This window comes from Grampus griseus (assembly GCF_964374135.1).
Source record: "Grampus griseus genome assembly, chromosome: 3".
Classification (NCBI taxonomy): Eukaryota; Metazoa; Chordata; class Mammalia; order Artiodactyla; family Delphinidae; genus Grampus; species Grampus griseus.
In genome coordinates, this window is record NC_139019.1 from 132,226,450 (window position 1) to 132,244,012 (window position 17,563).

Below are 17,563 nucleotides of genomic sequence, written 5' to 3' on the forward strand. Positions count from 1 at the left end.
ATGTAGGAAACTTATGGTTACCAAGGGGGAAAGTGTGGTATAAATTGGGAGATTGGGATTCACATATACACACTACTATATATAAAAGATAACTAATAAGAACCTACTGTATAGCACAGGGAACTCTATTTGGTGCTCTACAATGACCTATATGGGAATGGAGTCTAGAAGAGAGTAGATATATGTATATGTATGACTGACTCACTTTGCTGTACAGCAGAAACTAACACAACATTGTAAATCCAATTAATTTAGAACAATTTTTTTAAAAAAGCTCAGATGAATCCACTAATTCCCTTATTCGTGGCTACTCTCAAATAACCAAACAAGTTTGGTAAGTGGTGTTGCTTCCCCACCCAGAACTTCTCTCCCCCTGGGCTTATTAATTTCCACAACTGATTGTTAACTGATGATCATTCTATCTCCTCTAACCTAATAAGTGGACAGGGAGGCCAGGATATGGTTCAAGTGTTAACAACACTGAAAAACTTCAACCCTAAAAAATCACTCACATTCTTTTTTACCACTTTTTAGTTGTTTTCTCACCAGACAACAAAATTATAAAAATAATGCTCCTGTTTGGACATGCTCCAGTTTGAAGAGCTCTACTTTAGAAGATACAGGGAGTAGGGGTAGTAAAAGAATATAAATTATTTCACTCCATTTCATTTCTCTTTCAAACTTATATGTTACACATTTAATTTCTGTATTAAAAGATAGATAAGGAAAGAAGGACCCATGTGAGAACATGCACATGATAAATAGTGCAAAAATTACGTTCCTTAGGAGTTTGCAGATCGCAAGAAGTGTATCTGACAGGTGTAACCCCTGAAAGATGTGGAGTTGGGGGCTACAGCATAGCAAACTAGGATTTTCTGGGGGGAGAGAGGGAGCCTGGTAATGTTTTTCCTGAAGTCCCTGGTATATGATAGTTACAGGCTCTTTATGGTGGTGATAAGAGCATGGACTCTGAAGCCAGACTGGCTGGGCTCACTTCTGGCTACACCTTACTAGCTCATTATTGACCTTGGGCAAGTCCCATAACCTGCTGATAACACTTTCTGACACATGATAGGTGAGCTACACATAAGCTAAATATTCTTTGAGTTCTCACCAGAGTATGGCTGGAGCTTTCTCCGCAGCAAACTTTGATAGAGTCCACTGACCAGAGATACGATGTCAGCCTAGCTACAGCTAATGCAAAAGAGACTAATCAGGGCATACTCAGGAAGCCAAAGTTCATATCGAGGCTGTCTTAATGGAAACTTTATGAAAAGTCAGTTAGCATCTTTGTATAACTTGGATAATTCTAGTTTAGCGCCATCAGTCATTAAAATTCCAAGAATGATACTACACTGCATTTATGTTACACGTCATCTGTTGTTGCTTGCTTGAGTACGACATGCCACACATACAGATTAATGGCCAGCCAGGCAAGGAGCTGGACTGCTAGTTTCAAATGCTCAGATGTATGAAGAAGAGCTTTCAGCACTACACATGTTAATGAAATCAAACTATAAAAATGACATTGAACCCATAGTGTACTTAGATTTGCTTTTCCCCATTATCCAAATCATTCCTTCACACTGCATTGGTTCCTAAAGGTGTCTGACATGAATTATTTCAGGTTAAGATCTATTCTTTGGTAGCAAAAATCAAGAAGTATCTTTACTTTCTTTTTTTATTTATACATTTAATCTATTATTCAAATTGCTTATAGAAAATTTGATTTTAAAACTTCTCCAGAGAAGAAATGAGACACTTATCCTGAGAAAATTAGCCAGAAATCTTAAGAAATTAAAACAGCTGTATGATAAAATCAGAAACACAAAATTAAACAATATCGTGTCATCACATTAACCCCGTGACACATTTTCCTTTTAAACCAACTTTGAAGCTCAATCTCAGCTTAGTTCGCTTTGTAAAAGTAGAAAATATGTGAATGTTTACCTTACTTTTAGCAGATTACATCCATTAAATTTTTTTTTTTTTTTTTTTGCGGTACGCGGGCCTCTCACTGTTATGTCCTCTCCCGTTGCGGAGCACAGGGTCCGGACGCACAGGCTCAGCGGCCATGGCTCACGGCCCTAGCCGCTCCGCGGCATGTGGGATCCTCCCGGACCGGGGCACGAACCCGTGTCCCCTGCATCGGCAGGCGGACTCTCAAGCACTGCACCACCAGGGAAGCCCCATAAAAATTTTTTAGTTTTTTCAGCAAATAAATTTAGCATTCCTTTGACAAGGAATAACAGGGATGCGTAAGGTTTTTCTACATTTGCATTTTTTACAAAGATAAACTAGCCTTGTGAGACACTGTCAATGTCATTTGTGCAAGAGCTTTTGTGCAGCTGGGAAAAAAATGTAATTATCTTGCAGAAGATCTTGAAAACCAGTCTTACAGAGGAAAATACTACAATTGTTTTAAAAGGATATTTGCTACACTTTCAAATTTATATTAAATTTTTATAGCTGCCCTAGCGTCATCCTGCTAATAACCACCCCACTGATTTACAAAATAGAGCAGAAGATAAATGTTTTCTAAAATTTTAATGTGGAAATTTTCCAACATGCACAAAAGTAGAGAGAAAAATATAATGAACCTCCATGTACCCCAAACCCAGCTTCAACAATTATCAACATTTCACCGATTCTGATTCATTTGTTCCAATTAAACATTTTATTACCTGGAAATGGTTCACGCTTTTGCTTTTGAGTTTGAAAGCATTGGTAGAAACAAAAAGAACAAAAAACTTTCTGGCATTCATTTTCTTTCGTAAGTAAATAATGACGTTTTTCAAAATGTCATTGATCTATGACTTTTTCCTGCTTTCAGGTGGTACAATAAGAGTATCAGCCGAGACAAAGCCGAGAAACTTCTTTTGGACACAGTAAGTCTCCTTAAACTGTCTTTTAACTTCAAATAAACTGAATTGTGTTACTTTTTTTCAGCCATGCTGTGGTTTGTGCTAATGCAGTGAGTTGACATATTGGATTCACAGTGGTGTCCATGTCTGGTAAAAGTATTCTGGGGGTTCACAGGGTTAGCATACATCAGTATAAGAAACCTGGAGAGGATCAAAGGCCTTGGTGTTCACGTGTGACCATGACCACAGCTTCCGTGGGTGGTCTTTCGGGCCGTGATGGCTGGCCCTGGGGAGCTGTGCTGCTGGTCTTCCTTGCCTGCGTCTCTGGCTGGGTCAGGAGTGCCTGTGCCTCAGATTCCGCCTGGTTGGGCTGTGTGTGGCTATAGAGGAAATACACCACTTGTTTTAACTCATTTTTCACGCAACCGTTCTTCTTGAGAGCCATACGGTGTCGGGAGCGGGACTGAGCTTACACAAGGGTGTCAGGATTAAGGGAGAGAAGGCATGGTGTGGTGAGGAAAGTACTGGGTCCTGGCCACTGCTCTGGCTCCAACTCAGTGTGTGACTTCGGAAACATCTCTTCTTCCTTCTGGGCCTCGGTTTCTCAATGAGTACAAGAGGAGTACTGGACTGAATCAGGGATGACAATTACCCAGACTCATACTGCCACTCTCTGCTCCTGGCCCTGTGGCCGACACAGTTGATCAGAGTCCATGGCTTTGGGATCCTTCTCAACACAGTGCTCCAGGAAGCTGCCATCAATTGACTGGCATGCAAGGTAAAACCTTCTCTTCCTGGATCAGAAGATCATTTGTGATTCTAAAACAGTGCCTCTCAAAGTACCCGTGGTGATGGACTACTTTTTGTGGTTGGTTTTTAATTCCCAATCTGTCACAGACTTACATTTTGTAAAATACAATAAAAATGAATTATCAGAAAAAATAAAAAGCAAAAATAAGAAGCAAAGACATAAAAAATGCAAGTCCAATTTTTTTATGAGTATTAGACATAAAATTACTGTCTGATTGCTATAAAAAGATTCTAAATGCTTACTCTCAATTTTTAGTAACAATTTGCTAACTGGCACCCATCCATACACCACACTTAAAGTAGCACAGAAAATTGCACATTTAGGGCCCTTGCAGAGAAACCCAATGCATGCAGGTATTGAGAGAAAGCTTTCTACAAGGAAATCAATCAATGTATCAGCGTATTTGCTTAGAGCAGTGGTTCGCAGGCCTGTCTGCACATTAAAATCACCTGGGAAACATTTTCAAAATACCAATGCCCAGGTCCCAGCCCAGATTCATTAAATCAAAATCTCTAGTGGGCTAGAGGGGTGGGATAGGGAGGGTGGGAGGGAGATGCAAGAGGGAGGGGATATGGGGATATATGTATATGTATAGCTGATTCACTTTGTTATACAGCAGAAACTAACACACCATTGTAAAGCAACTATACTCCAATAAAGATGTTAAAAAAGAAGAAAACCTCTAGTGGGTAGGGTCCAGGCATTAGTAATTTAGAGGAAAATCTCTCCAGGTGAATCTAATATTCAAATTATGTTAATGACCCGCGCCCAACACAAGCCTCACCAGTGAGACTAGTAAACAGTAGGCCTGGGTTGATGGAGGCATCAGTCTCTCCGTGCCAAAATGCTAGCCCTGTTCCTGCCATTTCATGTTCCTGCCATTTCCCAGTTATGGTTTGAAGGTATTTCCTATCTTTAAGAATCTTAAACTGCAAACCTCTCCTGGATGGAATGAAGCTGGAGTGACCAACTCATCCTGGTTTGCCTGGAACTGTTCCAGTTTTAAAACTGAGAGTCCTATGGCCCCAGAGCCCCCACACCTCAGTCCCAGACAAACTGGGACAGTTGATCACCCAAACCGGTAAGCATTACCAGTTTGGACAGTGGCTAGAGGTGAGCTTAGAGAAGGAGACCTGGGAAGATATCAGGTAGGGAATGAAAGTCTGCGATGGGAAGGTGGAGGGATGATGAATATTGTCAAAGAATAATCTAAAGGCATATAGTTGATTAATATACTATTTACTTTTGCACAAGGGAAACTGATGATAGATTGATTCATTCTATCAAAGGCAAACATATAATTTCTATAAGAGGAAATCGAGACGGGAGGAGAGCCCACAGTCATATTTTGGAGCAGTGAACTTTTTCTCCTTTGGTTAAGTTGCCAGTGAGTAGGCAGCTGGCAAAGACGACAAGGTGAGATGCTCTGCCCTTGGGCAGTTTTGTTCTCATCAAAGAGGGCAAGTCCAGTTGTTTGTGGATTTTCCAAAAGACTATATGTGTTTACCAGTGACAGATGCAAAACAGGCAGTCTGTATGATGTCAGCCGTCTCCAGCATCTGTTGCCTTTATGACGTCTGCACCATTTCATTTATTAGGATTTCTCAGTATAAACTCACATACCTTACCATGTTGCTGAGCACAGATCTAAGCTATAGAGATACTTGAGACAAGGTCTTTGATCTCAATAAGCTTTAGACTCTATTGAGAAACAAGACAAACTCTGAAGAAACAGAGGATAATCTAAGAAAAACTGAGCATATGGAGCAGGCTTTCAGTGGCCTCAGAGTTCTGAGAATATTCTAGAAGAATTAGAAAGATTTCATGGAGGAAGAGGAATTAAGCTGAGTCATTACTAGACTCTGGTTTCTCCTTGGTTCCACCTCGACTCCACACTTAATTATTTCCTGTGGTTCCCAATATCACACATTAGAATCACTGGGACATTTTTAAAACTACAGACTTCCAGACCCCAAGCCCAGACCTACAGAATCAGACTCTCCAGGGTTAGTTTGTGGGAATCTATATTTTTTCAAGTCAAACTTGTGATGCATATGTGGCCCACTCAGCACCTATGTTACTGGATAACATAATAAATTATTAAATTAACCAAAAAGAACTTATAATTAAATAAGAATTATACTGAGTTTAAACAAGTGCAGTTTTGTTATTTTCAATCCCACATTGGTTAATGAAGTATTGCCCATGGAACACCTAAAACAGCCCACATTAATGATTAGCAAAAGATGATTTCTATTTTATAGCAGTTCTTTGGAGACACAAATACTTGCTAGCGCAGTTGAAACATTCCTCCTTATTAATATTCTAGACTACTTCACCAAATCCTCTTTGCCTTCTTAGGTAATATAAGGGTAAACTTCAGTGGGTCCCTATATTGTATGATTTTTGAAACATCAGCTTTTCATCAGCTGTTTCAGGGGTGAATTTAGTGTGTCCTTATCTAACAATTATAGGACCCTTAAAAGATTGATTGATTCATTATTATTGACCAAAAATGGATTTGTTTTATTTTTATTAATGAAATCTCCTGATATACTGCCCCATGCATATTTCTCCACTAGAATATAAACACTTTACCTTGTTCCTGCTGTACACAGGACCCCAGAACTGTACCTATGATAACGTAGCTGCTCAATGAATATTTATTGAGTGAATGAATACAGCAAATACTTAAGAAGTGTTTTTAAATTAACAAATATGCTGTAGGAGAAGCTGGCTAATCATGAGCATCATTGGGGAGCTTTTAAAAAATACAAATTCCAGTACTCCAGCCCTCACCAGTCAGAACCTTAGGAAGTGGTACCCAGGTGATTCTGGGTCTTACCCAAGTTTGGGAACCACAGAAAATATCTCCTATTGTGTCCTATCAGTTCTTCGGATAGCACCTCCTCTAAGAAACCACTCATGCTTTCCCTCCCACAAGCTGTGGAATGTGGGGTTTCCACACCTTTGAACCCTTGTGGTGCAACGTCATGTCATCTCCAGTGGCTTTGTTTTCAGCCTCAGACCTCAGCAGTCTCTCTTCTGTCGTAACACATTTAGGTAGAGGGTAAATTCCTTGCAAGCAGGTACTCTATACTTTACGGCATTGCATACGTTGGGTGGCCTGAATTTTGGGCAGAAGCCTTATCTAAGACATTGGTTTATCATATTTCCATGATTCTAAGATGTTATTAAAGATACGGTACTGACTCCATACCAGGATTTTTTCAAGAAAAGAAATGAACCACCTCCAGAATGAAGAGTGGCTATCTGTCAGAGACACTCTTAAATTATAATGCAGTGTGAACAAGCTATAGGTTATCAGTCCATCTTTTTCACAATAACCTACCCTGTGCAGCAAGATTATCTTCTGTAAGGTGCCCTTCAAATCATATGGACAGAAAGAAAGGAGTAAATTCCTAACAGTCAACATGTCTCAGATGAAAGCAGACAATGGCATTAATACTTCTAACAGATGGTATACCATAGCATCTAATGATAGTCCCAATAGTCCTTGTTCTGGTATTATATTCCAGGAACTGTTTTATATACTTTAATTCTCCCAACCATCTTGCAAAAGTCATATTACAACTGAGAAAACTGAAGCTCCTACATTTAATCAGGAAACATCTGTATTGACAGAATTATAGACTGAGTTAGAATTCCTTTTAAAGAACATCTGGTCCATCCCCTTTGTGCTACAGGGGACTAAACTGAGTGTAAATCAGTGGCATAGCCTGGACTAGAGCAGGGACGCTTCTTCATAGACACACACACACACACACGCACACGCACACACACACATACACACATGCACGCACACACAGTTAGTAAGGGAATATATGAGTTAAGTTCTATTCTCCCATCCCTATACTTCCCATCCGTGTATTTTACCCCCTTGGCATGATTTTTTTTTCTATTGTTACATCTTTATTTTTCTAGATAAAATAGTAAAAGGCAAAGTGAGACCTTGACTATATCCCGTGGGAACAAGCCCCCTCCCCGACCTACCCTGGCTGCGTTGCACAGATCAGTGCCCCTATGCATGGAGATGACAGGAGCAGAGACCCTTTAGACTCCACCGTTCTTGGTGTTTGTGACTTCCTCTGAGCCCCTTGCAGGAAGTAGGTGATAAGGCACATGCCGGATGCCTCCTTTTCCTCAGAACCCTGCGCTGCCTCAGCCCTAAACCAGAGTTTCCTGTCACCAGCACTGAATGCCACCTAGAGCAACTACAATGGAGGAAGAGCTCTGCCAGCCTCCCGTCCTCGGCAGAGCTGACTGAAAACTTTACCTCTACTTTGTCTGATGTCTTTGGATCAGTTTACTCTTGTTAACAGTTGGGCCCCTCTCTAATCACAAATTAAAAAATAATAATAATGGTTTCTTTGAAAGAATAAAACAACAAAACATTCTTGATTAAATAAAAGAGACATTACCACTCCCTTCTTCACAGATAGTGGATAAACTTGGGGTCTTTTTGGTCTATGTTTCTTCCCTTTAGAATAAGTTACATATGTAGATAATATCTGCCTCGACTAAAGTTTAGTTTCTTCCTGTCTTGAACTTAACCCATCACATTTCAGTGAGGCAAGAGCAAAAGCTTCGATATTTGGCAAAAGGGGAGGAATTTTGAAGACAAGTGATGGTACATGTAATACATGGATGAATATCACAAACATGATGTTGAGTAGAAGAAGCCAGACACAAATTCATTATTCACAACAGCCAAAGGTTGAAACAACCCCAATGGCCAGCAATTGATGAATAGATAAACAAAATGTGGTGTAATCCATACAACGGAATATTATGCAGCCATAAAAAGGAATGAAGTACTGATACATGCTACAACTTGATGAACCTTGTAAACAATATGCTAAGAGGAAGAATCCAGTCATAAGAGACCACATATTATATGATTTCATTTACATGAAATTTCTAGAATTGGCAAATCTATAGAGAAGTCATATTAGTGTGGCAGGGGTGCAAATGGTACTGAGGTGTCTTTTGGGAGTGATGAAATATTCTAAAATTATATTCTGGTGATGGTTATACAACTCTGTGGTTTTGATAAAAATCACTGATTTGTACACTTAAAAGAGGAGAATTTCAAGTTTTCTAAATTAGGCTTCAAAAGCTATTTTAAAATCTAATGAACTAATCTGGGAGTTTTTGGTGTCACATAGATCACCTTTACTTCAGAAACTGAATAAACTACTGACCCCAAAGGGGGGAAAATCTAATTTTTGGAAAATCAAGTTTTTTAAAAGGCCGATTTGCATGCAAAAGTTAGAAGGGTGTTTACTATTGCACTGGATAAACCGTTTACATTCATATCTGAGAAGACGAAAATAAGAATCTGGTTAGTTCTCTGTTGTCCTCACCATGTCCAAGGTCATGAACAGAGCACACTGTAGAGAATGTGGGAGGCTAACTATGGGCATAAGGTTGTACTATTGGTCCAGAAAGATTGACAACTCGTTTTCTTAAATTTCAAAAAAATCATGAAATACAAAATCATTAAAGTAAATTCTGTGTGTACAAAGACAGAATACTAGGACTGTCCTAGAGTACTATGACATCTTAGAAAAAGAAATGTAACAGCTTTCTGTATTTTCCTCAATTCTTTCCCCGCTTTCAGGCAACAGCTAGGGCAGCCCTAGCTCACGACCTTGAGAAAGGAAGGTCAAGGGTGGACAACAGAGACCTGAAGATTCAGGTCTCAGCTTCGAATTTCTTCCTTTCTTTTTCCAGTTTTAGTGAGACATACTTGACCCATAACATTGTATCATTTGAAGGTGTGCCACATAATGATTTGATTTATGTATATATTGTAAAATGATTAATACAATTTTAGTTAACATCCATCTCTATACATAGTTACAATTTTTTTTCTTGTGATGAGAACTCTTAAGATCTACTCTGAGCAACTTTCAAATGTACAATATGGTACTGTTAACTGTAGTCACCATGCTGTACATTACATCCCCAGAATATATCTTATAACTGGAAATGTGGACCTTTTGACCACCTTCATCCAACTCCCCTACCCTCTGCTTCCCTCAAATTTCAAAATAGACTCTTGAATCTCCCAGCAGGGAGAAGAAGAGTTTGGGGAGTCTCACAAAGTTGTTGTGGTAACCTCTAAGTTTGGCAAGAATGCACAATGATGTAAGGGCCAACCGTCCCCCCCAAATTCCCCTCTGCGGGTTTAGGGCCAAGTCAGAGGAAGCAGGTTACGTGTCTACATGAGGATGAACTTTCTAACTATTAGTGCTCTTTCAGACGACAGGGACTACTCTTCAGGACTGTTATAAATAAGAAATGCATTTTCAGTTGAGTCAGTGGAGACCAAATCTGGATGTCCATAAGCCTTTTAAAAGTTCAGGTCCCAGGGCCTCAGTCCTGGAGATTCCAAGTGTGTAGGTATGGGGAGGCAGTGGGAGGGGGGGGAGCATGGTAAACTGCTCGTAGTCGTCGTTTTGTTTTGTCTTGTTCTGTGCTTTAGATTCTTCAAGTGATTGTGATTACCAGCAGTTTGGGGCACAGGGGTTTAGGGAGTTAGGCCAGATCAGTGGTTCCCAACCAGGGGTGATTTTGTCCCCCAGGGAACATGTGACAATGTCTGGCAGCCAGTTGATAGAGGCCAGGGATGCTGCTAAACATCCTATGATGACAGGGCAGCCCCCATGACAAAGAATTACTGCCCCCCCAATCGTCTATAGTACTGAGGTTGGGATAACCCTGGGCTAGAGAACCTTTCTAGGTTCTTCTAAAAGGTCTTTTCTAACCCTGAAATTCTAGGATGCAAACAATTAGCATGGCCATCTGTGTATTATTTGTATGTGTAGAGGACCCACCTTTGGGATTAGGGGGTGGAAGAGCTTCTAAACTGTGTATATTTTGCTCCATATACAACAAGTGTATGCCCACCACACGAGGTTCCTCTCTCTCTGGCTTTCACTTATGGCCCTTAGTGTGTCTAAGTTAAGCAAACCATAGCAACAGATTTTGCAAATATCACCAGCACAGATTGACAGGTGGGTAGGAACAGAGCCTTAGACACAAAGTACTCAAAAAACAGTGTTAAGACTTTCAAGTTCCTACCAGGACTGAAAAAACTGGTCTCCCTGTTTGTTAGTACTTATTTCATCAGCACTGGCAAAATTGTCAGTGGGGTGAAGGGTATATGTGGGGGCCTTCCCCTTCTCTCCACTTCCCTCAAGCAACCAGCAGCTTCGTTTTCTTTCTCCTTTTGCCCTGCAGCAAAATCAGCACTTGAGAAAGGGCCTACAAAATATATTCCCATTAAGAAACTGATGAAGCTTCCAAGACAGAAGTTTTGTGCCCTTGTGGGGAACAGAGAAATGGCTTCTAACGTTTGTTGAATGGAGGTACCACGGACTAGTAGAATGAGCAAAGGTTTTGCTCACCTGCCACATTCAAGGTTCAAATCCCAGGTCTGCCACCTATATTCGTAGGTCGTGAGAGAGTCACTTCAGCTCTGCAGCACTCAGTATCCTCATCAGGAAATTGAAGATAATAACATCTAGACTGCAATGTTGTGGTGAGGGCTGGGCAATATCTGTAATGAGCTCCAAGAGGGCAGAGCTTGTGTCTGTTTGCCTCCGTTTACTGTTTATGTCATCACTAGAATAGTCTTGGAACCACGGTAGGAGCTCAAGAAATGTCTCTGGAATGAATGAATGAAACAGTAGCCTTTATAGCTGAAAGGCTGCTCTGTGCCAAGCTGGCCTACAGTATTTCCTCCTTTCACAGGCAAGAAAGTGAAGCTGGATGCATGAGCCTGGTTTCCTGGGATCGCTGATTTTCCATTCTTTCTAACCCTTCCAGGGCAAAGAAGGAGCCTTCATGGTACGAGATTCCAGGACTCCAGGGACATACACTGTGTCTGTTTTCACCAAGGCCATCGTAAGGTATGGTGCTAACTCAGCAAAGTGGGGAGAGACAGTCCTGAGGTGGGTGAGTGATGACCCACACACAGGAATGTCAGACAGTGCAAGAGGTAGAGGAGTCTCTAAAAATACTGTGTTTTCCTGATCCCTCTGAGAAAACCAAGGCTAGGGAGATTAAAAACATAACTGAAGTCACTTACCTAGAAAGTGACAGAGCTAGGGCCGGATGCCAGGTTGACTTCCCAGTTGGCATCCCTGATTGCAAAGCCCTAAAGAAATAAATACCTGGTCCTGTATTTGATGCATTTATAATTTAATCCAAAGAATAACAGAAAAGATACGTTTGACTGCAAGCGAGAAAATATGAATTCTAGTTCTGGCTCTGCTAATAAAACTATCCACCATTTACTGAGTCCTTACTACATGCCAGAACCTTACAGATCCTTTCACTGGGGGCTGGTCACCTGGGTACCCTCTGCCTAGCACAGAGCAAAATTCCAGACTCCCAGGAGAAAAGCAAGCATTGAGCATAAGCCACATTGTTTATACAAACAATTTAGGTGTAGGGAGCCATCCTTATCAGTTAGAGAATGGCGAGAGCCCTCCTGAAATCTAAGTTCTCAGAAGCCAGCCAAGGCCCAATCTTGCAAGCAGCCCTTTCTAAGGATAGCAGTCAGGGCTGCTATGTTAACTCTGCTATACAAAGCCAAATAAGTACGAAGGGGCCAAGATGCTTCCTTAACATATGCTGAAGATTAGTTAAATCCACACAGCAGGGAAGGCAAACATGTAGCACATACAAGACGACTGTCCATTTTGAGGTTTTGGAAGAAACATCACCAATCCATCATGGCACCAATCCTGAGTCCAGATGCAGCCTCAGAGTCCTTCTTAATACAGCACCCAAGGCCAGCCTGTCAAGACTGATACACAAGTTGAAATGTATCTGCCATCCATGTGAGAGGGCAAAAAACAAAGCTAATAGGAATCTGCTACCAGTAGACATTTCTGTCTCTAAACATTGCCTTTTAATAACCACTGCATTTATGTTTAATTTGTTTAAGTGAGAACAACCCCTGTATAAAGCACTATCACATCAAAGAAACAAATGACAACCCCAAGCGATATTACGTGGCTGAAAAGTACGTGTTTGATTCCATCCCTCTCCTCGTCAATTATCACCAACACAATGGAGGAGGTGAGTTCTAAGGGACAAGGCCAGAGGGGGAAGCCTCACAGGGGAACTTGGAGAAAAGTGACAAACACCCAGCTGGGTTTCTTCATCTCAGACAAACTGACTATAAGTAATAACTATACAAATAGAAAAGTATGCCAAATATTTGATTATATTACATATTCTTCATTAGCAAATTCTGCTGCTGGAATCATGCGATTTCACCACCTGCCCACCTGTGACATTATACCTCTTCTCAGGGAAGATGTAATATCAGTGATTGGGCTTTGGAATTTGTTTTCCAGAATAAAAATAGCTTTTGCATTGGATTATATTTTTTCCTGGTGATTTGACTTGGATGGTTGCTATGGTAAAACTCTAATGACTGCCTTTCACTTTGTAATCAACACAGGCCTAGTCACTAGACTCCGGTATCCAGTTAGTTCCTGGAGGCAGAAAGCCCCGGTCACGGCAGGGCTGAGATACGGTAAGCAGTGCATTTGGGAATGTTATTCATTTGCACTAACTCACATCCCTAGAGGTCTGGGGTAAATTCTGAATGGACTTCCCCGGACGTAAAATGATCATTAAACAGGTACACTGTATCTCTGGAGATGGTGTGCACAAATGAACATTTACAATGTGTGTAAGATTACATCTATATGTATGCACATTTATCTAGGTCGAATCAATGTCTATTGGTTTTAGATGACAGTTCACCAATGAAGTGTTTACTGAGCACCTACTTTGTACAGAGCACTCTGCTAAATGCTATTAGAAAAAAATATTAGGAACCAGTGCTATAGTACTGTGTTCTTGCATATTTTCTAGAACTTCTGTATCATCTAGTTTGTTAGGTATGGGTCCATTGCAAGTGCTGTAAGCTAGCAGCATTCAGAAATGTCTGTCTGCATAGCACTGTGTTAAATTTTTTTGAATGCTTTTAGGCAGGGCATGCATCTCTAGGGCCATAGGCCCTACTATTCCTTCTTGTCCTATGGAACCGTTTCACCCACTTGTGATTTTCTGCCTGCATCCCCTGGTCCAAACTGTGCTGGTCGAGAAGGCTGGTGTACCTTTCATTTTATATCTTCTAGATTGGTGGTTCTCAAGCTTCACTGTGCATCAGAGTTATATAGGATGCTTAAGAAAAGTGTTGACTTCCAGCCCCGACCCAACATTTACCAAAACACAGTCCCAGACAGTGGGGTCCTGGGGTTGCCTTTTCAACAAGTGCCCTAGGTGATTTTGACACAGGGGTTAAAGAAACAGTGTGTGGGCTCTCCATCCCTAACCAGCACCATATCTGCACACAGTAGGTGCTCGGTACTGTTTTCTGTTGAGTCTGTGCCTCAAAGAGATAGAAACTGAACTGTTTATGGTACTAGACCAAGCATCAGGAAAGGTTAATGCCCCTCAGCCTCCTTATAAAAATAAGATAATTCTAATGCCTGTGGAATCTGCATGTGCCCATGCTGGATGGAAGCCCAGAGAGTATTTTATGAACCCACTCATTTTTGCCAGTGTGAAAATTGAGACTTGGATCCCTTTTATTCTTTTTTTGAGCATTTATTGAAAGCCTACCTATATGCGAGACTGTGTGCTGGCTTGCACCTCTGTACCAGTCCTCTTGGAATCCACCACCTTACCCCTAACCCCTGCTAAGGCCTAGCAAGTGCTATGTACATAATGGATGCTCTTGATGGATGAATGAACGAATGAATGACCCGTTCAAATAAAACTTGCTCTATGTGAAAAATGACAATAAACATTTTTCAATCAGGTATAGGAAATGGTTGGGGCCTTAGAACCCTGTCATTGACTTTCTTTAATATCTCAACTAATGCCATCCTCCTTTCTCTTTCCATGTAATCGTCCCCATGCACATTTTTCATGGCTTTCAATACATATTCTATGTTATTATTTGGGAAAAAAGATACTTTTATCTATCTATAGTTCTAAGTATACAGGCTTATACCATTTGCCATCTTTGAGTTATATTAACAATAGGCTAACATTCTGTATAGGGCTATATAGTCTCCTGGGAGTCCTATACTTCATATCTACTGCTTGCCAACTCTGGAAAACTCTTTCTCTTCCAGGGAAATGGGTGATTGATCCCTCAGAGCTCACTTTTGTGCAGGAGATTGGCAGCGGGCAGTTTGGGTTGGTGCATCTTGGCTACTGGCTCAACAGGGACAAGGTGGCCATCAAAACCATTCAGGAAGGAGCTATGTCGGAAGAGGACTTCGTCGAGGAGGCTGAAGTCATGATGTGAGTGGCCAAGACAAGAGTATGCAGAGATACCTTGGGAAGGATGTTCTGTGCTGTGCTCTTTGAATACCATTCTGATGCCATCTTGTGCCACCTCCCTGCTCAAGTCCAGCAATGGCTTCCCATGGTATGGAGAATAACTCCAAGCTCCTCACTGTGGTCTAAAAGGCCCACCATGGTCTGGCCCTGCCCGCTCCCCAATCTCATCTCCTGCCCATCTTTCCTCTGGTTCCATGACACGCCAACCACACTGGCCTTCGTTCATTCTCGCGTACACCAGCTGAGTCCCTGCATTCTTCAGGTCTCAGTTCAATGAGACATTTTTGTTTGGGGGAGGGAGTGTATTTTGGGGAGACTAAACTTAGACCATCTCACCCCTTGCCATTTTTCTCCAGGAAACTCTCTCACCCCAAGCTGGTCCAGCTCTATGGAGTGTGCCTGGAGCAAGCCCCCATCTGCCTGGTGTTTGAGTTCATGGAACACGGCTGCCTGTCAGATTACCTGCGCAGCCAGCGGGGGCTCTTTGCTGCCGAGACCCTGCTGGGCATGTGCCTGGACGTGTGTGAGGGCATGGCCTACCTGGAAGAGGCGTGTGTCATCCACAGAGACCTGGTAAGAGGGCGTAGGGCAAACCCCTACAGGTCCAGGGTGAAGGCACATGTCCCACTGAAATGTAGAGCTACGAAGGCTGGGAATGCATGAATCAATAACAAGGCATAAGCCCTCTTCCTTCCCCTCTCAACTTCTTCCTTCCTCCACCCACTGTGGGATGTCCTCATGGGACTCAGATCTGGGCTCTATTTCCAGCCCCACCTCTGACTTTCACCCTCTGAGTTGGAGTTTACATTCTTTCTAAATAAAGCTAACAGCCTCTCCTTTTTAACCTCTCTGTGCCTCCTTTTCCTCTTGGTAAAATGAAAGAAATTGACAAGCACATGTTTCTCAAAATGTTATCCAAGGATCTACCAGGATCACATTGGGGTGATCCTAGAACCATCCTCAGAATTTCTGGGGGTTGAGGTTTGGGAATATTCATTTTAACATGTCCCCCCATGGGATTTGCAGGCACATTAAAATTTGAGACTCATGGGTCTTTTCTTGGTAAGGGCTCTTCCAATCGAATTAGGGACCATGTACCATCCCTACTGAGGGATAGTTTTAAGAGAATTCGCAACTTCAACACATTCTTATTTTAGTCAAATGGGCAACAGCTTCTTCATATCATTCCTGAGGTTAACATCAGGTTGCACTGGAGTTTACAGTTGGTTACACAACACCATGGATTTTTCTTCTGATTAGGATCCCAGGAATGAAGATGAAAGACCAGATTTACTCATCCTGATAAAGGATTTTAACATACAACTTTCCATCAGGCACTAGTGAAGCTTAACTAGCATTTGTGAAGCTCCTCATTGCTTCTGCACAGCAGCACGTGGAAAAGCAAAGGACTGTGATTATAGGAGACTCCTTAATTACTGATTACCCACCAAGTTTTCCTTTCCCTTTCGTTTGCCTGTCTCTGCTCCAGGCTGCCCGGAATTGTCTGGTTGGAGAAAACCAAGTCATCAAGGTGTCCGACTTTGGGATGACAAGGTAATACGGACCTGTGGTGCCGGCAAAGTCTCAGGAATGGGATGCAGGCCACCAGGACACTCAGACGATCTCTCTCCACTCTCTCCCCAGGTTCGTCCTTGATGACCAGTACACCAGTTCCTCAGGCACCAAATTCCCGGTGAAGTGGGCGTCCCCGGAAGTCTTCTCTTTCAGTCGCTATAGCAGCAAGTCGGATGTGTGGTCATTTGGTAAGTGTCATTCTGGCCCCACTCCCACATGACCTGGGACTGTGGGCCAACTGTTTTATTTGTCAAATTCAGGCAGCCTTACTTGCCCTGAACACTGGATGGTGAGGGCGTCCCACTGAGAGTCTGTACAAACAGCTCTGAAAGGAATGAAGGGGCCCTCATTATTGCATCTAGTCTTGGACATTTTTGAAATAGGGGCAAAAATAAAAGCGAAAACAGGATGCTGGTGATAGCTGCTGTGACATCAAAAGCTGGAGTCAGGAGATTAGCATATGAGCCCTTGAGAGCAAGGATCATGTTTTTTCCCAACATTATATTTATTCTCACATTTATTCCCACATTTAACTCTCAATAAAGTATTTTACCCCTTCATTCAACAACGATTTATTGAGCATCTACTACATGCTAGGAGCTAATTTAGGTGCTCACAAAGCAGTGGTACATAGGACAGAAAAGGCTCCTATTCTCTTGGAGCCAAGTTGTAAGGGGAGACAGTAGCAATCATGCAAACAAGCTAACAAATATGTGTATAAGATAAAGTCAGGTAGCGGTAAGTGCTATGAATAAAACAAAAGAGTAATGGGAAAGAGAGTAACTGGAAGGGAGGGAGGGTCTGTTTTAAATAGCAGGGTCCGGGAAGGCCTCTCTGAGGAGGTGACTGTTGAGCAGAGAGCTGAATGATGAGACGGAGCTGTCTCCATTTGAAGGTCCAGGGAACA

At 41.8% G+C, this 17,563-nt stretch overlaps 1 protein-coding gene across 3 annotated transcripts in view; it reads left to right on the forward strand.

The window, feature by feature from the left end:
* Window positions 1–17,563, forward strand: part of ITK (IL2 inducible T cell kinase) — a gene marked incomplete at both ends in the record, with an annotated part of 70,210 nt that overhangs the window by 40,345 nt on the left and 12,302 nt on the right. For all 3 annotated transcript variants that reach the window (XM_082651667.1, XM_082651668.1, XM_082651669.1), the window contains 8 exons: window positions 2,834–2,888; window positions 11,533–11,615; window positions 12,659–12,792; window positions 13,181–13,255; window positions 14,871–15,042; window positions 15,438–15,654; window positions 16,571–16,635; window positions 16,726–16,844. In XM_082651667.1, the coding sequence (XP_082507793.1) occupies window positions 2,834–2,888; window positions 11,533–11,615; window positions 12,659–12,792; window positions 13,181–13,255; window positions 14,871–15,042; window positions 15,438–15,654; window positions 16,571–16,635; window positions 16,726–16,844 (920 nt within the window). The remainder of the gene's footprint in view (window positions 1–2,833; window positions 2,889–11,532; window positions 11,616–12,658; window positions 12,793–13,180; window positions 13,256–14,870; window positions 15,043–15,437; window positions 15,655–16,570; window positions 16,636–16,725; window positions 16,845–17,563) is intronic.